Here is a 26,723-nt window from a genome sequence, read left to right as displayed (position 1 = left end):
TCAAAGAAACAGGAAGTTCCACTAGATAATTTGAGAGCCCAATGGCTCTAAAATTCTTCAATTCTGACAGTATTTCATGTCTGGACTGATGTGTGATTTCACTGATAGTTAACATCTGTAAATGAAAATATGTTTATATTTTAATGTGCTCAAGAGTATTTCATTTCATTTTATTTTTTTTTAGAGACAGAGTCTGACTCTGTCACCTAGGCTGGAGTGCAATGGTGCAGTCATAGCTCACGGCAGCCTTCAACTCCTGGGCTCAAGCAGCCTTCCTGTCTCAGCCTCCCCAATGGCTGCGATTTCAGGCATGTGCCCACACCTGGCTCAACATTATTTTAAATGTTTTACTCTTCAGTGATAACTATACTTATACTTATTTCCCAGGGAAATTGTGCCCTAAAATACCTGATAAAAGTGAGATATCGGCATTTGCCAGATAAACTCAAGGCATAGATTATGAGAGTAGTTTTAAAAAAAAATGAAATAGTTTTTAAAGGTGGTCTAATCTTCACTGGATGTCTTTAGATATGTTTCTCTTGCTGGGGTATGGTTTGATTGTGGTCCTAATTGAACGGAGGGCAAAGGAGTAAATGACCTTTTAAGTCCTTTTGTAACTTTGTTCTGTCCATTAGTAATTGTAAAAGCTCCTATTAAGCAGCCTATTAAAAAGTGAGCTTTGGTTTGAAATCTTATTCTTTTTAATATTTTGCTATGAAGCTGTTTTTAGTAAACATTTTTTATAGTTTTTAATCATGTCTGAGTATTGTTTTGCATTTTGTAAAGAAGTTAATGCTTAGTTGCTGACCCCCAGTTGTATTTACTTCCCAGGGTATTATAGAACTCTTTAGAATGGTGATTTTATGGACATTTATCAAACACGTGTCTTGCATTTCAGTTCAAGAAACATTATTGCGTGTCTTTATGTCGAACAGTGCACCAAATGATACACGATACCTAAGATCTGGCCCCTCTCTCAAAGGATGTTACATTTTAATCAGTGCTCAGACTAGTTTTGGTACACTCTTGTGTTTTTTAAGGAAATCGTCTCCAAAAAACAATGTATTTTATTTCTTATTTTCTTAGCTTTTATGTGTTTGAGGGACAAACGATATAACTTCATTTGCTGTATTTCAATAACTTGTTCCTTTATTCTCGTTTATTCCTATGTCTCTATGAGTGTCTTTATATGTTAGTATTCTTTTCTTTCTGATGTTTTCCTCTTTCCATTTTTCCTGGTGATTTTGGCAGTAGGAAGAGAAATGAATGAGAGAGAGAATCAGTAGTGACTTTTTTTTTTTTTTTCTTACCTACTTATGTGAGAATATGGATGACTGGCATTTAACACATAATTCCTGGTATTTTTATACTAGTATTTTCTCTGCATTGTTAGATATTTGAAGTCAAGCATTTTATGTTAGTAAACTCCACGTGGCCTTACATTGTTTCTTATGTATACATAGGTTGTTTGCTTAATGTGGTAGGTGCTTACTAATTAATTTAGATTGGATAATGAATGGATGAGTAAGTAAATATGATAATAAAATTACTTGTTCAAAGACTACTTGAGTCTGGGTGTGGTGGCTCTTGCTTGTTATCCCAGCGCTTTGGGAGACTGAAAGGGGCAGAATGCTTGAGTCCAGGAGTTTGAGACAAGTTGCCTGAGCAACATGGCAAGACCTCATCTCTGCAAAAAATACGAAAATTAGCCAGGCATGGCTGCACACACCCATGGTCCCAGCTACTCAGGAGGCTGAGGTGGGAGGATTGGTTGAGACTAGGAGGTTGGGAGTTCGAGGTTGCAGTGAGCCAAGATTGAACCATTGCCCTCCAGCCTGGGTGACAGAGCGAGACCTTGTCTCAAAAATAAATAAGTAAATACATACATACATACTTCATAAAATAAAGTAATATGAAGCAGATGCCTTTGAAAGGTTTTATGTTGTTCAAAGCACTATGAAATTTAAAAACAAGTAGTATTTAAATAGGCAACGGCAACAAAATATCTTTATTTCTGTTAATAAGCCTTTTATATTTATTTTTAGATTAGTTGCATAACTTTAAAGGAATTTGAGGCAGTAAACTGTAATGAGCTAGGAGGACAGGCTCTAAGTTAGACACATCTGGGTTCAAATCCAGGCTCTATGGGCAAATTGTTTAAATTCTTTAAAGCCTCAGTCACCTGCTCTGTTAAATCATGGGTAACTGTTATTGTTTTGTAGTGTTATAAGGATTAGATTAGATAATGCCCAGAAAAACATTTTTATCGTATTACTTGGTGGGGAGTTAGCATTCAGTAAACGTCGCTACTATTACTTTTGGTGCTAAAAAGGGTATTTACGCACTTAAGATAAAATTTATAGTGGTTTTTTTTTTTTTTTTTTTTTTTGAGACAGAGCCTTACTCTTGTTGCCCGGGTTGAAGTGCAGTGGTGCTATCTCGGCTCACTTCCGCCTCCTGGGTTCAAGCTTCTCCCACCTCAGCCTCCTGAGAAGCTGAGACCACAGACGCTTGTCACCACGCCTGGCTAATTTTTGTACTTTTTTTAGTGAAGACAGGATTTCGCCATGTTGGCCAGACCGGTCTTGAACTCCCGACCTCAGGAGATCTGCTGGTCTCTGCCTCCCAAAGTGCTGGGATTACAGGCGTGAACCACCACAGCCGGACAGGTTTAGTTTAAGCTGTCATCTTGAGACACAGTAACAGATGATCCACATTTTCTGTCCTTTGTAATATTTTATTTTATTTTATTTTATTTTTTATTTTTATTTTTTTTTTTTGAGACGGAGTCTCGCTCTGTCGCCCGGGCTGGAGTGCAGTGGCCGGATCTCAGCTCACTGCAAGCTCCGCCTCCCGGGTTCACGCCATTCTCCTGCCTCAGCCTCCCGAGTAGCTGGGACTACAGGCGCCCGCCACCTCGCCCGGCTAGTTTTTTGTAGTTTTTAGTAGAGACGGGGTTTCACCGTGTTAGCCAGGATGGTCTCGATCTCCTGACCTCGTGATCCGCCCGTCTCGGCCTCCCAAAGTGCTGGGATTATAGGCTTGAGCCACCGCGCCCGGCCCCTTTGTAATATTTTAAAGTTGCCAGTAGAATTTGGAACATGAGCAGAAATTACTGTAATGGTTACACTTCTGAGAAACATTTAAGCTCGTAGAATCCGATATTAATATATTAGATTCTTTTATGTTTATGAACAGTTTTTTTTTGTTTCTAAATATTTGAGAGTGATTTCTGTATGTGTAAAAAATAAATGAAAAGGCTTCATTACTACATACATTCTTCTGTAATGTCTGGGTTTGTGATTAAGTTGTTTTCTCTATTATTCATGGCAAACTGTAGTCCTTGAGACGGTTACCCAATATAAAGAGATGGGAGGTATTGTGGTTTTCAAAATTAACTATTTTGTTGATTAGTACTCACATGGTAGCTTCATTTATTACCCTTGAAACGCACTTCAAGATGCATTAATTTGAGAAATCGTGGTTATGTGTTTCCTTAATTGCTTTTATTTATAGCAGCCATTGTATGACATAAACTGAACTTTGGTGATTTGGAGAAGCATTTTTTTTTTTTTCATTAAACATGTAAAGCCTAGACATATTGATAAAATTCATTGTGGTACAAAATATTGAAAATAAAACTTGTTTTGTTGTTTTGCTTACCACTGTTCTAGTGTTATTTAGTTCACATTGCTATAGTCCAGGTTACTTAGGTGTTTCTGAAATAGGCATCTAGTTTCAGGAATTTATAACTTTTAGGAGGAAAAGGAACAATATGAGAAAAATATGGAAGTGTCAGAATGAAAATAGTTTAAAGCAGAAATTATTTTCTTAGTCTCGTATGTATTGTAAGTATAACTGAATTAGATTGACATCATTCACATAAAATTAGTTTAAAAAATGTTTGTTTCCTCTTTAAAAACCATTACTGTGGAGACAAAAGAATGATAAATATGATTCCATTTGTAATAGGAATTATGAGTGACGTCCCTGGTGGGGTTGGGTTCTGGATACAAGCTAGCTTTTCATTTTTTCAATTATGTGTCTTAGTCTTGGCATGAGATAAAAAATTAAAGTATGTTGGGAGAGAAAGTTCGTGTGTGTGTTGTGGGTGATGGCAGATTTAAAGGAGAGAACAGAAAGGTTGGAGATGTAGCTGAGGAGTTGACTTGATGTGTTATGTTTAGATCTGAGTCATGAAACAGTTACAAAAATAATTATCTGGGACCAGATAAAGCAGTATTCCTTCTTGGTCTGAGCATGAACTTGGACTGAGCGCTTCTCAGTCTGAGCCTAGAACTCTCCTTGAAGATATTACCTGGAGCATTCTGTATAGGGCAGCATTGCTGCGTCAGTTCAGCAGTAAATACTGTAAGAAGATGCTTAATTTATTTTTGAATACATAATAAACTCAAAATAAGAGACATATTGTCAAATATTAGACATTGCTAAAATGTTTTGTCTTTAGATTTAACCTGACATTTTAAAAAGTCCTAGAAATTCTTCTAATTTATAGTAAAGGAGATTTTTTAAAAAACTATATTTCAAGATTGTGACTAAAAGTAATTATAGTATAGCTTCTAGAAATTTATAACGAAAATTGAATCAGTTGATTTCTTTTTTCAGAGGAAAAATGAACCGCTTCAATTATCTGTATTGATGTTGAGTGTAGAGTAAAAATACTCCTTACGTTGATTCAGTGTTGTATGTGAGGAGTGATGTTAACATATCACATTTAATTTTTAAAGTAACCTTACGATAAATACTATTTTTCCTATTTTGTAGACAGAACTGAGGCCTATTGAAATTACATGATTTGTCTGAGGTCACAACTAAAAATTTATGGTGCCTGGATTCATACCCAGGTTTTTCTGTCTGAAATTTTTATGTGGCCTTTATCAAACATAAACTTGGTTTGGTATGCAATTCTAGGTTGTCAACCCCCTACCCCTTGGAAGATATTATTTCACTGTCTCCAGGCTCCCGATGTTCCTCTTGAAAAGTTACCTATCAATATAATTTCTTTCCTTTGTATATGATTTGTCATTTCCTTCCATTATAAATGTTCTTCAGTCTTACTGCCTTGTCTCTAGGTGTGAACTTTGATTTGCTTTTAAACTGAAAATTGTTGTCTTCTGCTAGTTTTGGAAAATTCTCAGCCACTATATTTTTGAATTTTGCCTTTCTTTTTTCTCCTTCTGGAATTCATAAGAGACATATGATGGATCTTCTCTTTCTACTCTGCTGCATTTCTTAATCTTATTACTTATTCTCTCTGTATATACGGCATTCTGGTCAGTTCCTACAGCTCTGTCTTCTGGTTTATTGATTCTCCTTTCATCTGTGTCTAAGCTCTTGCTTCCTCAGTCCACTGAGTTTTTTTTTTTTTTTAATTTCAGTGACTATATATTTTAATGCCAGAAGTTCTTTTTGATTATTTTTCATATAAGCTTATTTATTTTAAAATTTCTTGTCCCTATGTCTTTAAATGTACTTATTTTACAGTAGCTGTCTAATGGATTATCAAGGACTTTAGATAAAGGCCTTAATTTTCTCTATGTTGTATTCTCCCTCATAGTGGATTGTTTTCTTTGTATCTTGTAATTTTAGATGTAAACTCAGTGGAAATAAAGCCTGGGTAAATGATATGTCCTGTACTTTTGTGATTTGTTTCTGTGAAGTGCCCTATGGAGAACTGGTGAGTGAATAAACAAATTTTAGTATATCTATATAATGGGATACTACTCAGCAATAAAAAGTAATTACTGGTACATATAAGGGCATAGTTGAATCTCAAAAGCATTATTCTAATGAAGGAAATCAGAGTACATACTGTATGCGTTTATTTATTTTGCATTCTAGAACTGACAAAACTACAGGCATACTTCGGAGATGCTGTGGGCTTTGTTCCAGACCATTTTTGTAAAGCAAATATTGCGATAAAGCTAGTCACACAAACTTTCTGGTTTCCCAATGCGTATAAAAGTTACGTTTACACTATACTATAGTTTATCAAATGTGCAATAGCATTACATCTAAAAAATGTACATGCCTCAATTTAAAAAGACTTAAACATTTTTTAACTTTTAGTTTAGATTTAGGGGGTACGTCTGCAGATTTGTTACATGGCTATATTGCATGATGCTGAGGTTTGGGATATAAATGATCCCATCACCCAGACGGTGAGTGTAGTAGCCAAAAGATAGTTTTCCAACCCTTGCCTGCCTCCCTCCCACCTCTATTAGTTTCCAGTGTCTGTTGTTGCCATCTTTATATCTAGGAGTACCCAATGTTTAGCTCCCACTTGTATATAAGAATATGTAGTATTTGGTTTTCTCTTCCTGCATTAATTTGCTAAGGATAATGGCCTCCAGCTACATCCATGTTGCTGTAAAGGACGTGATTTTGTTCTTTAAGACCATGTAGTATTCCATGGTATATATGTACCACGTTTTCTTTATCCAGTCCACTGTTGATGGATACCAAGATTGATTCCATGGCTTTGCTATTGTGAATAGTGCTGCAGTGGACATATGAGTGCATGTGTCTTTATGGTAGAATGATTGGTTTTCTTTTGGGTATATACCCAGTAATGGGACTGCTGGGTCAAATGGTAGTTCTGTTTTAAGTTCTTTGAGAAATCTCTAAACTGCTTTCCATACCAACAGTGTATAAGTATTCCCTTTTTGCTGCAGCCTTGCCAGCATCTGTTGTTAAAAAAGACTGTATTGCTAAAAAATGCTAAAAACGCTAACAGTTATCTGAGCCTCAGCAAGTCTTAATGTTTTTACTGGTGGGGGGTCTTTTGATGGCTGCTGACAGATCAGGGTAGTGGTTGCTGAAGGTTGGGGTGGCTGTGGCAATTTCTTCTTCCTCCTTGTTCTTCTCTCATCTTCCTCTCTTCCTCCTCGTCCTTCTTCCTTCCTCCTCCTCCTTCCTCTTCTTTCTTTTTCTCCTTCTCCTCCTCCTTCCTTCTTCCTCCTCCTTTTCTTTTTTTTTTTAAAGAGACAGGGCCTCTGTCACCCAGACTGGAGGGCTGGAGTGTAGTGGTGCCATCATAACTTACTGCAGCCTCAAACTCTCGGACTCAAGCGATCTTCCCGCCCCAGCCTCTTGAGTAGCTAGGACCACACGTGACTAATTTTTTTTTCCCTTCCCTAATACTTCATTGGTCACCTCTAGGCCTGTGTGTGGCTGGGCAGGCTTTGGGGAGGGCGTCACTATTCAGCTCCCAGGTGGAAGCATGAGAAGGCCTTGGCCTGGCCCTCCAGGGTCCCACACTGTGGCGTTTGGAGGGGCAGGTCTGGCCTTGCCTGGGTCAGCACAGGGCACCTAGGTGGGGGCACAGGTGGGTACCCAGCACAGGCACCTAGGTAGGGGCACAAGCTCACTACCCATTGGCCAGCCTAATTGTGTTTGGAGAAATATTCCTTGCTGTCATCCACGTTGGGCTTAATCTTGTCACTGCCAAGCTTCCAGCCAGCAGGACAAACTTCTCTGTGTTCATCTGTGTACTGGATGGCCTGGACCAGCTGCAGAGCCTCATCCAATGAGCGTCCCACAGGCAAATCATTAACGGTGATCTGGCGAAGGACACCCTTCCATCAGTGTAAAAGAGGCCCCTGTAGGCAATGCCCTCATCTGTTTTCAGCACGCCGTAATCCTCAGACAAGTGTCTTGTCGCATCAGCACGCAGGGGATGTTCAGGGGGCCCAAGCCTACCTCCTTCTGGGGGGTGTTGATCCAAGCCAGGTGGGTGAACTGAGAGTCCACCAAGACGCCCAGCACTTCGCAGCCCAGCTTGCGGAAGTCCTCGGTGTGGTTGCTGAATGCGATGATCTCTGTGGGGCACACAAAAGTGAAGTCCAGAGGGTAGAAAAAGAGGACCACGTACTTCCCTTTGTAGTCTGACAGCTTCACCTCTTTGAAGGCGCCATCCACCATGGCTGTGGCCTTGAAGTCAGGGGCGGGCTTTTCCACGTGCGCATTACCGGAGGCCATGACTGAAAGCTGTGTGGGCAAAGGCTAGATGCACGGATGATCACACACGTGGACCTGCGTTCTCTGCCCATGTGACTAATTTTTAATTTTTAATTTTTTTTTTTTTTGTAGAATTGGCATCTTGCTATGTTGCCCAGGCTGGTCTTGAACATGTAGCCTCAAGTGATACTCCTGCCTCTGCCTCCCAAAGCGTTGGGATTACTGGCATGACCCAATGTGCCTGGCCCAGGGCAATTCTTAAAATAAGACAACAACAGAGTTTGGTGGATGTATTGACTCTTCCTTTTGTGAAAAATTTCTCCATAGCATGCAATTACACTGTTTGATAGCATTTTACCCACAGTAGCAGTTCTTTCACAATTGGAGTCAATCCTCTCCCAATCCTGCTGCTGCTTTATCAACTAAGATAATGTAGTAATCTGAATCCTTCATTGTTATTTCAACAGTGTTCACAAGCATCTTCACCAGGAGTAGACTCCAGCTCAACAAACCGCTTTCTTTGCTCATACATGAGAAACAACTCCTCATCCGTTCAATTTTTTTTAAAATTTTTTGTAGAGATGGGGTCTTGCTGTGTTACCCAGGCTGGTCTTGAACTCCTGGTCTTAAGCAATCCTCTTGCTTTTGCCTCCCGAAATGTTGAGATTACAGGTGTGAGTCACTGTGCCCTACCCCGTTTATGGTTTATCATGAGATTGCAGCAATTCAGTCACATCTACAAGCTCCACGTCTAATTCTAGTTCTCTTGCTATTTCTACCACATCTGCAGTGACTTCCTCCACTAAAGTCTTGAAACTCGGAGAGTCATCCATGAGGATTGGAATCAATTTCTGTAACGCTCCTGTTAGTGTTAATGTTTTGACATCCTCCCATGAATCACAAATGTTCTTCTTGGCATCTAGAAGGATGACTCTGTTCCAGAAAGTGTTCAGTTTACTTTGCCCAGTTTCATCAAAGGAGTTCACTATCTATGGCACCTATAGCCTTACAAAATGTATTTCTTAAATAATAAGATTTGAAAGTTGAAATAACTCCTTTATCCATGGGCTGTGGAATGGATAAGCAAGCATGAAAACAGCATTCATCTCTCTGTACATCTCCGTCAGAGCTCTTTGGTGACCAGGTGCATTGTCAGTGAGCAGCAGTATTTTTAAAAGAATCTTTTTTTCTGAGCCATAACTCTCAAAGTTGGGCTTAAAATACTCAATAAGCCATACTGTAAACAGATGTGCTGTCATCTAGACTTTGCTATGCCATTTACAGAGCACAGGCAGAGTAGATTTAGCATAATTCTTAAGGGCCCTAGGATCTTCATACTAGTAAATGAGCATTGACTTCAACTTCAAGTCGTCAGCTAAATCAGCCCCTAACGAGAGAGCCAGCCTGTCCTTTAAGGCTTTGAACCCAGGCGTTCACTCCTCCTCTCTAGCTAGGAAAGTCGTAGATGAAATCTTTTTCCAATAGAAGGCTGTTTTGTCTGCATTGAAAATCTGTTGTTTAGTGTAGCCACCTTCATCAATGATCTTAGCTAGTTCTAGACAACTTGCTGCAGCTTCTGCATTAGCATTTGCTGGTTCACCTTGCACTTTTGTGTTGTGGAAAAGTCTTCTTTCCTTAAACCTCATAAACCAATCTCTGCTTGCTTCATACTTCTGCAGCATCCTCACCTCTTTCAGCCTTCATAGAATTGAAGACAATTAGGGTCTTGTTCTGGATTAGGCTTTGGCTTAAGGGAATATTGTGGCTGGTTTGATCTTCTGTCCAGACCACTCACACTTTCTCCATATCAGCAATAAGGCTGTTTTGCTTTCTCATCATTCATATGTTCACTGGAATAGCACTTTTAATTTCTTTCAAGAACTTTTTCTTTGCGTTTACAACTTGGCTCTTCGGCACAAGAGATCTACATTTCGGCCTGTCTTAGCTTTCAACATGCCTTGCTCGCTAAGCTTAGTCATTTTAACTCTTGGTTTCAAGTGAGAGACATGCAACTATTCCCTTTCACTTGAACACTTAGAGGCTATTGTAGGATTCTTCACTGGCCTAATTTCAGTATTGTGTCTCCGGGAAAAGGGAGGCCGGAGGAGAAGAGAGACAGGACAACAGCCTATTGGCAGAACAGTCAGAACACAGTATTTATCAATGATATTCACCTTCTATAGGGCATGGTTTCTGGTGCCCCAATACAATTACCACGGTAACATTGTGTATTAACAGATAGAATAAAAATGGAGAAGTTTGGAATATTGTGAGAATTACCAAAATGTGACATAGAGACAAAAGGGAACACATGCTGTCAGAGAGTGGCACCGGTAGACTTGCTGGATGCACGGTTGCCACGAATCTTCAAATTGTAAAATAGTGTCTGCGAAGTGCAGCAGAATGAGGCGCGGTAAAGTGAGGTGGGCCTGTGTAGGGAGAAGGAAACAGGAGAGGACATGGTGAGAGTCGGAGGTCGAATGCAAAGTGGCAAAAGGGAGTTTTCTGGGGGGATAGAAACGTTCTTTACCTTTGTCGTGGTGGTTATGTAGTTTATAAAGTTTTCAAAACTCATCAACTTGTACACTTAAAATTAGTGGATTTAATTGTATGAAAATTATACCTCAAAGCTGATTTTTAAAAAGCAGGCAAAACGCGTCTGTGGTATCAGAATAGTGATTAAAGTACGGACTGGGAGGGATGAAGGATCCTTCTGGGGAGTTGGAAGTGTTCTGTAGTTTGAAGCGGGTGTTGCCTGGGTGTACGCAGTGTATGTGCACAGTGTAAAAGGTCATTGAGCTGCACACGTAAGACTTGTGCACTTTATATACCTCAGCAAAAACGGAAGAAGTTCTAAAGAAGGATTATAATATGAGGTTGAGAAAATCTCCAAGAAAGTAGAGCAAAAGGACAGAGAGATGGAAAAAAGGAGAGAAAAACTGAGAAAATTAGAGGACCAGCCTAGGAAGTCTAATTCCTGGATAAAAGGCATTTCATAACAGAAAAAAAAAAAAAAAAGGAAAGAAATTTTCAATGAAATAATTCAGAATATTTCCTAAAATGGAAAGATATTAATTTCTACATTGAAAGAACCCCAAATAGACCCATTTCAAAGCACATCATCAAAGATGTTAGAAAACTCATGTCAAAGAGAAGATCCTACAAGTTTCCAGAAAAGGGGAAAAACAAGTGATATATAACAGGTTAGGAATTTAAATGACGTCAGTCTTCTTAACCTAGTATTGAAATCTGAAAGGTATTAGGGAGATGCCGTAAAAATCCTCAAGGAAAATTATTTCCGAGCTAAGCTTCAGTAGCCAGGCAAATTCTCATGGAAGTGTGAGGGTAGAATAAAGGTATTTACAGACATGCACAGTTGCAAAAATTTTATCTCCCTTCTGTAGAAAATGTGCTCCATAAAGGTAAGAGAGTGAACCCTGGGCGACAGAGCGAGACTGAGTCTCAAAAAAAAAAAAAAAAAAAAAAGAGAGTGAACCAAGAAAGACAAAGACATGTGATACATGACAAAAGGACAACATAGAAGAGGCCCGGAAGGGCTCCCTAGGATGAAGGGAGGTACCAAGTTGAACAGCCTTGGAGGGTAGAAAGAGAGAGTGTCTTTCTCCAGAGCAAAGGTCAGGTTTGCTTATAGCCTTGGAAGATACAGTATCTCCCTTTGGAACAGGGATAGAGAAGCATAAAACTTCATAGATGCAGGTTCTCTAAGCTTAGGCCTCCTCTCCTGTAATTCAGACTACTTCCTTTGCAGATGTTACATGGCCCTTTTCAAATTGCCCCATGGGAACTGGGGCTTGGGGAACTGGTGGAAAAAAAAGTACGTTGGGTTAGGTTGTCTTCTGGAAGCTTTATAGTTTTAACTCTTACATTTAGGTCAGTCATCCATTTGAGTCAGTAATAGTTTTAACTCTTACATTTAGGTCAGTCATCCATTAATCCATAATTCATTTTTGTACGTGATGTGAAAGAAGGGTTGAGATTCAGTTTTTGTTTCGCATATAGATAGCCAATTTCTTTCAGGACCTTTTTGCTGGAAAAAATTGTCCTTCCCTCGTTGAATTTTTTTGGGCACTTTGGTTGAAAATTAGTTGGCTTTGTATGTATGAATCTGTTTCTTGACTCTCTAGTTTCTTTCACTGATTTTTGTGTCTGTCTTAATGTCAGTTCCACACTGTCTTGATTACCATAACTTTATTATTAATTTTTTTTCGAGATGGAATTTCGCTCTTGTTGCCTAGGCTGGAATGCAGTGGCGGGATCTCGGCTCACCCCAACCTCTGCCTCCCAGGTCAAAGCGATTCTCCTGCCTCAGCCTCCCGAGTAACTGGGATTACAGGCATGCCCCACTGCGCCCGGCTAATTTTGTATTTTTAGTAGGGACGAGGTTTCTTCATGTTGGTCAGGCTGGTCTCAAACTCTCAACCTCAGGTGATCCACCCACCTCGGCCTCCCAAAGTGCTGGGATTACAGGCATGAACTACCGCACCCGGCCATGATTACTGTAACTTTATAGTAAATTTTAAAATCTTGTAGTTGACATCGACCCCCAACAGGCATTTTTCCCCTCAGCCCCTTAGAAGTACTCCACCTGAATACATCTGTGTTAGTAAGTCCTCCTACTTTACTGTTTTTCAAAACTTTTGTCTATTTTGTGTTCTTTCATTTCCATTTAAGTTTTAGAATCAACTTGTCAATTTTTCCAAAAAAGGCTGCTGGGATTTTGATTGGGATTCCATTGACTCTATGGGTTACTTTCAAGATAATTTGACATCTTACCCATATTGAGTGTTTTTATTCATAAACAAATACACACACATCTATTAATTTAGGTCATGTTTAATTCTCTTAGGTTTTAATAGTTCTCAGGTTACAAGTCTTGCACATATTTTGTTAAATTTATCCCAGAATATTTAATATTTTTGGATAATTTTACTGTTTTTAGTTTCTGGTTATTTCTCGTATGTGGAAATAAGATTGATTTTTGAATACTGACCTTGTGTGCTGCAACCTTACACAGCTCATTTAATAGTTCTAGAGCTATTTGCAGAGTCCCTAGGATTTTCTCCACTGACAGTCATGTTTTCTGTAAATAAAAGCAGCTTTACTTCTTTTCCAATCTGCATGCCTTTTATTTTTGCATTACCTTATTGCACTGGTTAGAACCTCAGTTCTAATGTGGAATAGAAGGGGTGAGAGCAAATATCCTTGTCTTGTTCTTGATCTTGGGGAGCATTTAGTCTTTCACAATACATATGCTTGCTGTACGTATTTCATAGATGTCCATTACTCGGTTGAGGAAATTGTCTTTTATTTTTAGTTTGCTAAGTGTTCTTATGAATTATGTTGAATTCTGTCAAATATATTTTCTGTATCTATTGAGATGATTTATAATGTTTCATTTTTATTCTCTTAAAATTGATTGGTTTTAAAATGAACCATCTTGAATTCTTAGGATAAACCTCACTGGGTCATAATACATTATCCATTTTACATATTGCTGGATTTGATTAGCTAAAATTTGAAGATTTTTTTGTATCTATGTTTGTGAGGGATACTGATATGTAATTTTCTGATAAGATCTTTGTCTGATTTTTGGTGTAAGGCTAACACTGGCTTTAAAATATGAGTTGAATAGCCGAAAGAACTCTGGCAAAAAAGAAAAAAAAATTGGAAATATTTCTGCCTCTTCTGTATTCAATTTCATTAATTGATATAGGACTTTTCAGATTAAGTACTCTATCTCTTCTTGGGCAAGCTTTGCTATGTGACCATCATAGAATTTGTCCATTTCATTAAACCCTCTTTTGTCTTTCAGTAGCTCCAAGGTTTGTAGTGATAGACTGCCTTCATTTTTTGTTTTGGTAATGTGTGTTTTCTTTTCTCCCTTTCCTGGTCAATCTTACTAGAGGTTTATTCATTTTATTGATCTTTGTGAAGAACCTGCTTTTGGCTACATTGAAATTTTCTCTTGTTTTTCTGTTTTCTATCTCATTGATTTCTTCCCTTAACTTGATTACATTTTTTCCTTCTGCTTCTTTTGGTTTAATTTGCTTCCCCTGCTAGATTCTTAAGATAGAAGCTGAAAGCAAGAGTCAGCAAACTGCAGTCCAGGGGCCAAATCCAGCTTGCCACTTGTTCTTGAATGGCTCATGAATCAGGAATGATTTTTGCATTTTTATAAGGTTGAAGAAAAATCAAAAGAAGAATACTGTTTTGTGACATGTGGAAATTAAATGAAATTCAGATTTCATTGTCCACATATAAGGTTTTATTGGAACACAACCGTATGTAGTTGTTTACAAATTGTGTCTGGCTGCTTTTGTGCTGGAATGGCAAAGTTGAGGGGTTGTGACAGAAACCATGTGGCATTCTCATTGCTTTTGCACTGCTGTTTCTGATCTGTAATCACTGTTTTAAGTGCCATGTATATCACTGTGCTGTGACATTTTACTTTATTATCAGTGCATACACATCATGTCAAAACAAGAAAAGATGAAAAAAATAGACTTGGAATGTTTTACTCTTAAAGCACGCTGAAGCATAGATTATTGAATTATGACAAGGCATTGTATTATGCAGTGACACTATAGTTGTGTTAAATACAGTATACACTGATATTATCAGACTCTGCATTCATCACAATATTCCCAACTCACAGGAAATTAATGGTCAGAAAAATGAGAAAACATAAAAAGGAATATCTTATTCCAGTAGAATTTCTTCACAAAATTAGAAAATAAAAATCAGGCTGCACCCAGAGTGAACTTCCAAGTGGCTCATTTGTTAGGCAGGCAAGGGAGTCATTTCTCAGTAGTGAAGTGACTAAATTGTGTTTGGTTACAACAGGCGCAGAATTGTATCCGGAGAAGGTAAACTTAGACTATTAGTCTTTTGGCAAGAAGAATTACTCAAAGAATTGAGGACATCAATAATCAATTAAAAAACAAGGCAAATGATTTTGAGTGGATTTCCTTGGCTTTTGATGAGTTGACAGATGTTGCCAATACTGCTCAGTTGTTTATTTGAAAAGTCAAGGCTGAGTTTGAAGTTATTAAATAATCTTAATGAATAGTGTGTGTAGAATAGCTAAAGATATTTCAAAAAGTTAGGAAAACACTAATGGCTTGCAACCTGAGTGAAGTGTAGTCTGCTAAGATGCATTATAACTGATGGTGGTAAAAATTTGTGTAGAGTAGAAAAAATTCAGGTGGACAAATTTATAAAGCTGTGAAAGTGTAAGATGTTTAGAGTCTATGGTTACTTATTTTATTTCATAGCAGGTATTTTGCAGAGAATATTTGAATCTATCATGTAATATTGAACCAGTAGTGTCAACATTTGCTCTTGTGGACCTAGCCATTGTCAGTTCTAGGAATTTTTGTCAGAAATAGAAGCTGAATATTTTCACTTGCCCTGCTGTACAGCAGTTTGATGGCTTATTAGTTGTAAGGTTTTTATTGCAAACTTTTGAATTTAGAAGTGAGATTGAAATTTTTCTGAATGTGATAAACTGCTGTCAATCTGAATATTGAATGCTGAATGGCTTTAGAAATCAGTTTGTGATGCAGACTCAATAGTATTTCTTAATGAATTCAACCTAAAATTACAAGACAAAACAGTTCTTGTATCAAAACTAATACTGCAGTAAAGTTATTTCAATGGCAACCACTATTCTTTGAATCACAAGTAATATCAAGTCATTTTATATAGCTTTCCATGCTGTTATAAGTTAAAACAAAGGTCTCCATTCCTACCCAGTTTGCAATAGGTGTGTTTTCTGAGTTCAAACTACAGCTTCAGCAGCATGTTTTAGAACTTGATGTAAGTGCCAAGGAAATTTCCATTTAACTGTGCAGTTGAGGCACTTTTTATTTAACCTTTAATTGGAATGATTAATCTGCAAATAATGACATGCTAAAAGGTAAATACTAAGAGAAGAGTAAATCCTTTAAATGCCTTCCAAACAATGATTATGCTGAATTGAAATCATATACTAGTAATTTACTATCAGTATAAAGTAGCACCTAATTAGTACTTTTGAAAAAAGACATTTTCAAACATGAAATTTATTGTATTCAAGGTAAACATTAGAATGTGTGAACATTTGTGATTGATTCTTATGATAGGGAACACTAACTTTGAATCCCAACTAAGTGAAATATTGTCCCCAGAAAGAGTTTCAGTCTTCTCCTTAGTCAACCTGTCTTACAGAAAGTTGTACTCTGTTATTGTTTCTATAATATTTTGAATTGCATCGATAAGAATTATGGAATTTTTTGTCTCATTATATAAGTAGTTATATAATATCCTTCATTTTGTTTGTTAGCTCTCAAAACCTAAAGTGTTTGCTTGTCAGGTCTTTTACAGGAAAAGTTTGCCAACCCCTCCTTTGTATCAGGATATTTTTATCTTTCATAAGTTTGTGTCTGTACTTGTGAGCAGGATTAACACTTTTGTTTCACAATGACTTTAAAGAGAAATAATTTGTAGAGCATCTTTGTTTCTACTGGATTTGTTAATTACATATTACTCATTATAGTAAGACCATATGGTTTTGTGTTAATATTCTAAATTTGAAGATGAGACTTTCCATGGTTGTCCTGTATTCTGTGGATAGATCCACTGGACATTGAAATTAAAACTAGTTGTATTAGTCCATTCTCATGCTGCTATGAAGAAATACCTGAGACTGGGTAATTTATAAAGAAAGAGGTTTAAGTGACTCACAGTTCTACATGGTTGGGGAGGCCTCAGGTAACTTAAAATCATGGCAGAAGGCACGTCTTCACAGGGCTGCAGGAGAGAGAATGAATGCCAGCAGGGGAAATGCCGGATTCTTATAAACCCATCAGATCTCATGAGACTCACATTATCATGAGAACAGCATGGGGGGAACTGCCCCCGTGATCCAGTCCCTCCACCTGCTCCTGCCCTTGACATGTGATTATTACAGTTCAAAGTGAGATTTGGTTGGGGACACAGAGCCAAACCATATCATTCTGCCTGCGACCCTTCCCAAATCTTATGTCCTCACATTTCAAAGCACAATCATGCCTTTCGTACCGTCCCCCAAAGTCTTAACTCATTCCAGACTCAAAAGTCCAAGTCCAAAGTCTCATTTGAGACAAGGCAAGTTTCTCCCACCTATGAGCCTGTATCAAAAACAGGTTAGTTACTTTTTAGATATATTGGGAGTACAAGCGTTGGGTAAATACACTTGTTCCAAATGGGAGAAATTGGCTAAAACAAAGGGATATAGGCCCCATGCAATTCTGAAATCCAGTAGGGCAGTCATTAAACCTTAAACTTCCAAAATTACCTCCTTTGACTCCATATCTGACATCCAGGTCACACTGATGTCAGAGGTAGGTTCCCATGGCCTCGGGCAGCTCCACCCCTGTGGCTTTGCAGGGTACATCCCCACCTCCTGGCTGCTTTCACAGCTGGCCTCGAGTGTCTGTGGCTTTTCCAGATGCATAGTGCAAGCTGTTAGTGGATCTACCATTCTGGGATCTGGAGGGTGGTGGCCCTCTTCTTACAACTCCACTAGGCAGTGCCCTAGTGGGGACTCAGTGGGAGCTCCAGCCACACATTTCCCTTCCGCACTTCCCTAGCAGAGGTTCTCCATGAGGGCCCTGCCCCTGCAGCAGACTTCTGCCTGGACATTCAGGCATTTCCATACATCCTCTGAAATCTAGAGGGAGGTTCCCAAACCTCAGTTCTCATCTTCTGTGCACCCACAGGCCCAACACCATGTGGAAGCTGCCAGAACTTGGGGCTTGTACCCACTGAAGCCATGGCCTGAGTTGTACCTTGGCCCCTTTTAGCCATGGCTGGAGTGGCTGGGTGCAGAGCACCAAGTCCCACGGCTGCACACAACAGGGGGGCCCTAGACCCAGCCTAGGAAACCCATTTTTCCCTCCTAGGCCTCTGGGCTTGTGATGGGAGGGGCTGCCAACATCTCTGATGTGCCCTGGAGGCATTTTCCCCATTGTCTTGGTGATTAGCTTTTGATTCCTTGTTACTTACTCGAATTTCTGCAGCTGGCAGAAATGGGTTTTTCTTTTCTATTGCATTGTCAGGCTACGCATTTTCTAAACCTCTATTCACTGCTTCCCTTTTAAACATAAATTCCAATTCCAGACCTAATCTTTGTGAATGGGTAAAACTGAATGCTTTTAAGAGCAACTCCCCGCTCCCAAATCACCTCTTGAACACTTTGCTGCTTAGAAATTTCTTCCGCCAGATACCATGAATCACCTCTCTCAAGTTCAAAGTTCCACAAATCTCTAGGGCAGGAACAAAATGCTGCCAGTCTCTTTGCCAAAGCATAGCAAGGGTCCCATTTATCCCAGTTCCCAACAAGTTCATCTTCATCTGCAACCACTTCAGCTTGAACTTCATTGTCCATATCACTATCACCATTTTGGTCAAAACCATTCAACAAGTCTCTAGGAAGTTCCAAACTTTCCCACATTTTTCTGTGTTCTGAGCCCTCCAGACTGTTCCAACCTCTGCCTGTTGCCCAGTTCCAAAGTCACTTCCACATTTTCAGGTATCCTTGTAGCAGCACCCCACTCCTGGTACTAGTCTACTGTATTAGTCCTTTCACACACTGCTATGAAGAAAAACCTCAGACTGGGTAATTTGTAAAGAAAAGAGGTTTAATTGACTCACAGTTTTGCATGGCTGGGGAGGCCTCAGAAAACTTACAATCATGGTGGAAGGCACCTCTTCACAGGGGGCAGGAGAGAGAATGCATGCCAGCAGGGGGAATACCAGACGCTTATAAAACCATCAGATCTCGGCCGGACGCGGTGGCTCACGCCTGTAATCCCAGCACTTTGGGAGGCTGAGGAGGGTGGATCACAAGGTGAGGAGATCGAGACCATCCTGGCTAACACGGTGAAACCCCGTCTCTACTAAAAATACAAAAAAAATTAGCCGGGCATGGTGGTGGGTGCCTGTAGTCCCAGCTACTTGGGAGGCTGAGGCAGGAGAATGGCATGAACCCAGGAGGCAGAGCTTGCAGTGAGCCAAGATAGCGCCGCTGCACTCCAGCCTGGGTGACAGAGTGAGACTCCATCTAAAAAAAAAAACAGAAAACAAAAAACCATCAGATCTCTCATGAGACTTACTCATTATCACAAGAACAGCATGGAGGAAACTGCCCCCTTGATCCATTTACCACCACCTGGTCCCGCCCTCAACACGTGGGGATTATTACAATTTAAGTGAGATTTAGGTGAGGACAGAGCCAAACCATATTAGTAGTGTAGTATTTGCTGCAGTGTGATTCTCAAGTAATGTAACTCTGCCTTCATGGAACCTATAAGGGGAAAATAACATGCCAAACACAAACATTTGTTTTCAAAAATGTTTTGGAGTCAGTTGAAATGCCTAGAACTAGTGAAGGTTAATTTTCAGGAAGAATTTTTGAATTCCTGAAGAACAGATAAGAGATTGAGAGTCAGAGTGGAAGAGTCAGGCTCCCCAAGCCAAAGTTTAATTCCCTGAATAAGTCATAGAGTAGTATTTCGATTTTCTTCTTTATGTGTATTCATTGGTTTACTGTTCCTGGAAATCAGAAGGCAATTTTGACTCTTTCTCAGGATATCATTCTCCTGTATCTCTGGACTTCTATTCTTTTTAGTCTTGGGAGGAAAGTATCTTTGCATATAAGCCTTGGATGATTCTAGGAGACTTTTGGAAAGCCTGGAAGAAAAGCCAGAATTACTGAACTGGAGAGCTTTAGTGGAAGCCAGAAATTTAGAGGGTATTCTGACTAACATCTTATAGAAAGGAAAATAATGATAGTTATTTGCATGGCCAAAGAGCTATAGAGAATCATGGGGTCTTAGAAGATTACAAATTGGGGTTCAAAGAGTTTAATTTATAGGTGTTTGCTTAGATTTAAATTTGAGGCAATTACATGAGTATAAATGGTACACGGACAACTATAGACTGTCTTTAAAATCTATTCTTTAAGTATAACTTTTTATTCTTGGGGCCAAGAAGTTTTAGTGAGAACTAGTTCTTATAGTTTCAACTGACTTCAGTAGAAAATATATTCATATATTTATGTGATAATCATATTTTTTATGTTGTCAAGAATAAATTGAATAAAACAAGTTCATCTATTGCAGCCTATGGTAATTATAAAGGAATAAGGAAAACTAGTGTCCAATTTTATGTATCTGTAAGTAAATCAGTAGTTCAGAGCTGTGTAACCTCTCTCCCTATTATTTCCATGGGTGTTCTTTTGTAATCTCCTTTATACTTCCAAATTTGAAAACTTTGTTTAGTATTATAAGATGCGTACAGATAACCTAAAAGAATGGTAACTGTTTTGACTTTCAAAGTAGTTCTAGGCTGGGCACAGTGGCTCACGCCTGTAATCCCAGCGCTTTGGGAGACCGAGGTGGGTGGATCACCTGAGGTCAGGAGTTTGAGACCAGCCTGGCCAACATGGTGAAACCCATCTCTACTAAAAATACAAAAATTAGCTGGGCATGGTGGTGCACCCCTGTAGTCGTAGCTGCTCAGGAATCGCTTGAGCCTGGGAGGTGGAGGTTTCAGTGAGTCAAGATCACGCCGCTGCACTCCAGTCTGGGCAACAAAGTAAGATTCTAACTCAAAAAAAAGTAGTTTTAAACATATTTTAAAGAACAATAAATGTTTTAAAGTCAGTGCTGAAAACTTTTAAAAGTCATTATATTTTATGTTTAGGTCTCTGAAAGAAGATGAATTTGGCTGAGATTTGTGATAATGCAAAGAAAGGAAGAGAATATGCCCTTCTTGGAAATTACGATTCATCAATGGTTTATTACCAGGGGGTGATACAGCAAATTCAGAGACATTGCCAGTCAGTCAGAGATCCAGCTATCAAAGGCAAATGGCAACAGGTAAGATGATATTAAAGTATTAGATGTGTTGGGACAGCAGTACCCTATTTTACTTGAGAGATTAGAGTCGGAAAATGAGTTTGAGATGGAAATAGTTCCTATTTATCTGAATACTGAACTATGTTTAAAATATGCTCTTGTATATTTTAGTATCTTACCTAGTTAATGTTTTGTTTTTTGATCATATATTTCATGAGGTATGTTTTGAAGATATTTAATTCCAATTGAATCTACTTTTACTTTTTTCTGTTTTCATGATCAGTTACCTAATTGTGTGACTACAAACTTTCGAAATAAAGTATTTCATTCATTCATTCTTTTTTTTTTTTTGAGACAGAGTCTTGTTCTGTTGCCCAGGCTGGAGTGCAGTGGCACGATCTTGGCTCACTGCAACCTCTGCCTCCCAGGTTTAAGCAGTTCTCCTGCCTCAGCCTCCCAAGTTGCTGGGACTGCAGGCATGCACCACCATGCCCAGTTAATTTTTGTACTTTTAGTAGAAACGGAGTTTCACCATGTTGGCCAGGCTGGTCTTGAATTCCTGACCTAGTGATCCACTCACCTCAGCCTCCCAAAGTGCTGGGATTACAGGCGTGAGTCACCGCACCCGGCCCATTCTTTCTTTCTTTCTTTCTTTTTTTTTTTTTTTTAAAAGGGTTTTGCTCTGTCACCCAGGCTGGAGTGCAGTGGTGCCATCACAGCTCACTGCAGCCTCAAACTGCTGGGCTCAAGCGATCCTCCCACCTCAGCTTCCCAAGTAGCTAGGGGGACAGGTTCACACCACATGTCCAGCTAATTTTTAGATTTTTTGTAAGGACTGAGTATTGCTATGTTGCCCAGGGTGGACTCAAACCCCTGGCCTCAAGTGATCCTCCTGCCTTGGCCCCTCAAAGCACAGGTATTACATATGTGAGCCACTGTGCTGGACCCGAAATAAAGTATTCATACTCGCCCTTTTCCCTTTCATATTTACATGTTGTTTTGACCCATTTTGCAAAACTCTTTTGAAAGACTCCTTAAAAATACAAATGAGTCAGTAATCTAATAAAAAACATTACTGTATTTGTTGTCTTTTGACTATATAATTTGATTAATAAGGCAGTTAATAAAAACTTGAATTTTAATTTACCCACTTACTGTTTTTTAAATTTAATGTTTTAATCAGTATCTTTTAGCATAGTTCTTGCTTTGCTGCTCCAATTTCAAATTAACTGTAACTTTTAAAAACGATTTTTTTTTTTTAAACAAATCGTACTTATAAGCAATAGATCTTTAAGGAAATAAATAAAAGCATCTTCAGTGATGTTTAAACAAAATTGGCTTTTGTTTTGTAAGGGTTTATTATTTAAGCTTGTGTTTTCACCTGTTATACTGAAACAACATAACATCCTTTTTAGAAAACGTTAAGTGAAAAAATACGGACCACTTCAGGAGTTCGTGTGCATCCCGTGCAGGGGACATACTGGTCTTGTCTGTGTCATTCCAGTGTTAGTATATGTGCTGCCAATGCAGACCACTCCCCACTTGGTGTTAAAATTTAAAATCTTTTAAAAATTACAAGTACTAAGTCAAGTATTTCTTTGAAGTTTCCATTTTATGTACTAATGCCTTTCAAGTGTTTCTTCTAGTTTTTCCATTAGTCAGAAATTGATGTTTTCCTAAGTTTTGAGGGTAAATTTGACTTATTTTCCAACTTAAATGTTACCAAATTATATTGATTGAGAACAATATACTTGCTCCAACTCAGGCTCAAATTTTTAGTTGTTTTCTTCTATCCTTCCTGTTAGCTACAGGCAGGGTATTTTATTAATCTATCATGGAAGTATTTTTGACATGTTCTGAATTGTGTATGTTAAATAGTGACCATTTCTACTATGTTTCTTTCCACTGGGTTCTGAAATTACATTTCTTCCAGTGTAGCATATTGTGTAATTGCATGTATTAGCAGTTGAATTTTACCTAGCTTTTTCTTTGGATCTGTAACTCCTTCATATGTTCCTTTTAATATATTATTCAATATAAAGATGAGGGAAAATTTTTTATACTCTGCTTTACAGTATGACTTGCTTTCTGGTTAAAGAAAAAACAATTGTTAAAATGATTTATAATTGTAATTTTCTTTTCTTTTTTTTTTTTTTGACATGGAGTCTTGCTCTGTTGCCCAGACTGGAGTGCAGTAGTGTGATTGTAGCCTCAGACTCTTGGGCTCAAATGATCCTTCTGCCTCAGCCTCCTGAGTAGCTAGGACTGTAGACTCGCGCTGTCATGCCTGGGCTAATTTTTTTGTTTCCCTAGGCTGGTCTTGAATGTAATTTTTAATCTTTATCTGTTTACTTTTGAAAATGAGTTTGTGCTCAAAGTTTGAAAACACAAGAATTTCCTCATAGTATGTGTTCAGTTAAATTTTTTAAATACAGGAAAAACCTTGTCTTTGAAATAAAAATAAACTTAGAACTCAAAATAATTTAAATAAGGCAAAAATAATTCAGATTTCAGTTGAAGGAGAATTTAAATAAAAACTAGAAGTTTGTAATTCATAGTATAATACCACTTCTAGCTTTCAGACACTCATGACAGGTGTTTTATATTTAGTGATATTGGGAATAGGAATTGTGTTGAAAATTTTGGCTTACCGTTTTTTGGAATCTATTTACAAATATATTAAAAGTATTTAGCACAATATTTTACATTTCTTGGAATGTTTAACTTGTTACCTACTTAGTTGATTGTTTTAAATTGTATTAATGATCTTCACGTTCTTTGGTAGAAATGGAATTCCATTATGAAAGAGAGATAACTACTTATTAAAAGGTATAGAATTATGGTTTTTTCAAACTAATTTCTGCCCTTTTCTCAGTATTACTTGAAATAGTTCTTTGTGTTTATGAATGTTTTAATGATTCATTTTTCATACTTTGACATTAAGAAAACATGCACTCTATAGCAATTTATTATTTAAAATTTATGAAGTCTTTAAACAGCTTCTAGCATAAAGCCTTTTTTTTTTTAAGGTTCGGCAGGAATTATTGGAAGAATATGAACAAGTGAAAAGTATTGTCAGCACTTTAGAAAGTTTTAAAATCGACAGGCCTCCAGATTTCCCTGTGTCTTGTCAAGATGAACCATTTAGAGATCCTGCTGTTTGGCCACCCCCTGTTCCTGCAGAACACAGGTAAATAGAACTTTATATTCTCTTTAGGTTCTTCTAGTTAATTGATGTTCACAGTGAAGCATGCTTTGAACAAAGTATGAAAAATCATTTTTGGGGACATGTAAATTCAGTATCTGTTTTTAATATTCACATTTATAGGTTTACAGTTATGTATTTGATAAAGTACAGAAGTAAATGTCTTGTTACATATCTTGCTTTTAGAAATGCTTTATTTCGCTAATAACAATAGATGCCTATTGCTAGTCCTAAAATGTATCAGTTAAGAGAGGTCTTTTAGGTTTCATAATGGCAGCATCAAAACTTGGATAGTTTTGCTTTTTTGCTTGAAAAGATTCTAACAACTTCAGATGAAGTGGTGGAGAAATTGAATGTTCCTGGTTGGGCCTACAGTCAATTTCCAGAGTTTTAGTGTAGAAGGAACCTTACTGATAATGTTTAAGTGGCTTAGTGCTTAAAGTCAGATTCCTCAGTGTGGCGTCTCCCACCAGTTTTCTCTAATACCCAGCCTGTGCATCATTTACATTAAACCTCTCTCTGTTTTTGCCCTTTTTTGTCATCTTGTCTGTGTAGTCTCTTCTTTCTGCAAGGATTACCCATAATCCCCATCTCTAAACAACTCATATTCATGCAAGTCTCAACTCAACTGACTATCCCCTCTGCAGCCTCTTTTGATTTGCCCAGACATAGCAGTTTGTTCGTAGTGGTTATCATGTTGCATTTATTTGTCACTTCACAAGATTTGCAAGGACAAGGACCATGGTTTTATTTAAAACAAAAATTAAATAATAAACTTTCATTGCTAACGCAGGGTTTGGCACATAGTAGACATTCAACCAACATTGAATGAGTTAACTCCATTCGTTTCACAAGTGAGGAAACCGAAACGTGAGAGACCCTAATCATGCTAGATCAGGATGTGAGTTGAGGTCTTTCTGGCTTTCTGTCTGCTTTATTGTGAGGTGGTATTGTGGCCAGAGTATTGCACCATAGAAAATATGTTTTCCTTTGGCCAGTCTCTATAATAATCTGTTGAAATTTTCTAAAAACATTTTAAGAGCTATGAAAAATGGTTAATTTATTCCTTTGGATTTTTTCCACTGAATTACAGATAATTTTGTGATTTTCATTGTGAAAGCAGTAGATGAAGATTCTTTTTTAAGCTCTGCAACAATGTAGTTTTCCTCTGATGTAACCACCTTCAGGTGTTCTATACTAAGGTAACCCATATCCCTCGAAAGGCAGTGTTTTAAGAGTCATATCATTGTTACCATGGAAGTTCCAAAATACTGAACGAATGACATTTTAACCTACTATAACTTGAAATTTTCCTGTATGTATGTATAATGAAATACCTTGTTTTTTTACTGAAAGTCATTAATTCTGAAATATACTTCTAGTTTAAAGCTAAAAGCTGGCAATAACTTTAAATATAGGAATATATGCTCTGAATTGCTCGAGTACCATGATTCATTTCAAGCAGCAGTGTCTGCAGATAATAACTAATATTGATGGCTCAAACTGAATAAAAAGTTGTGAATGACATTTTCCCGTTGATGAATACTGATCTCAAAACGTATCACTAGAATGACACTAGTCCAGTTATTTTCTTTTCTTTGTCCTTTCTTAACTGTTCGTAACACAAATCTGACTTATTTTTGTGCTTGTTTTTAAATCCTTTTTCTAAATGAAAGTGAAAGATGAATGGACCAGAATGTATTTCTCTGATTCTCCTTTCTTTGTACTAAATTTTTTAAAAAAGTTTTCTCTGTGCATAGCCATTGTATGTGGGTTTTTTGTTTTTTTGTTTTTTTTCCTCTGTGGATCAGAAACCCTGAATAAAAGCAAATTGCAGATTGTATATTGTCTGGGGAAAAAATAGATTTTCATTCCCATGTATATCATCAACAACAATAAGAAAACACCTTACAACTCCACAAGGTTCTACTAGAGAAGGAAATATAAGACATTGAGTAATAGCATGGGATTAATAGTTTAAAACTTTATGAATAGAATTTTTATGTAAGCAAAAACAGTGGGTCCTTCATCAATTAACAGTGTAAGGTGAACGTTAATGAACTAAATCTTATGCTGGTTTGTGGCACAGAATGTATGCAAGGGCTGATAAAATAAATATTCAGATTGCAAATTTAGATTTAAAGGTTATGGAGGATTAGAGTTGTATGATATTTTTCTTGTTTTACAAACTTTGTTTCTTCTCCAGGTCATGTAAAACAAATATAATAAGATTTTCACTTAGTGATAGTGAATGGTAGATAGTCATTGGATATTCTTGGTTTAATGGAAAGACATTTGACTTCAGTTGATGAGATTGTGGATTCTGCTTCTGAAACCTACTTGCTTTATGACTTTGAGCAAGCTATTTACCCTCCCTAAACATTAGTCTCACTATCTGTAAAATGAAGATCTCTACTTCATGGAATTGAAAAAAAAAATTAAGACAGCAACTGGCGTGTAATAAGTAATTAAAGTTAATGGTCATCTCTGAAATAAAGGACTACAAATTCTTTCAGAGAAATAGCAAGAATAACAATTAAAAGTGATAGCCTTATTCATGAAACAAGTCCTTTTATTTTCTCCCTGCAGATTCTACCTAATTCCTTAGTTTCCTGAAACATTTCAAGAACTCTGAC

The 26,723-nt window shown here is 37.8% G+C and overlaps 1 protein-coding gene, 1 non-coding gene and 1 pseudogene across 7 annotated transcripts in view; 1 reads left to right on the top strand and 2 right to left on the bottom strand.

Annotated features, from left to right (window-relative positions):
• The window catches only part of KATNAL1 (katanin catalytic subunit A1 like 1), a 101,707-nt gene that overhangs the window by 4,650 nt on the left and 70,334 nt on the right, over window positions 1–26,723 (top strand). For 5 of the 6 annotated variants that reach the window (XM_021929351.2, XM_021929347.2, XM_021929350.2 and 2 more), the window contains exons 2-3: window positions 20,728–20,903; window positions 23,912–24,072. In XM_021929351.2, the coding sequence (XP_021785043.1) occupies window positions 20,742–20,903; window positions 23,912–24,072 (323 nt within the window). In that variant the 5' untranslated portion in view covers window positions 20,728–20,741. Of the gene's footprint in view, window positions 1–20,727; window positions 20,904–23,911; window positions 24,073–26,723 lie in introns of those variants that run through there. The other variant, NM_001169068.1, reaches the window with a different exon arrangement.
• Window positions 7,407–8,001, bottom strand: LOC101013422 (annotated as a pseudogene).
• On the bottom strand, window positions 22,312–22,414 carry LOC116270664. Its single transcript, XR_004178810.1, has one exon. It is a non-coding gene; the product is annotated as a U6 spliceosomal RNA (small nuclear RNA).

Source organism: Papio anubis, chromosome 15 (genome assembly GCF_008728515.1).
Source record: "Papio anubis isolate 15944 chromosome 15, Panubis1.0, whole genome shotgun sequence".
NCBI lineage: Eukaryota > Metazoa > Chordata > Mammalia > Primates > Cercopithecidae > Papio > Papio anubis.
This window is presented reverse-complemented; position numbering and strand designations above follow the sequence as displayed.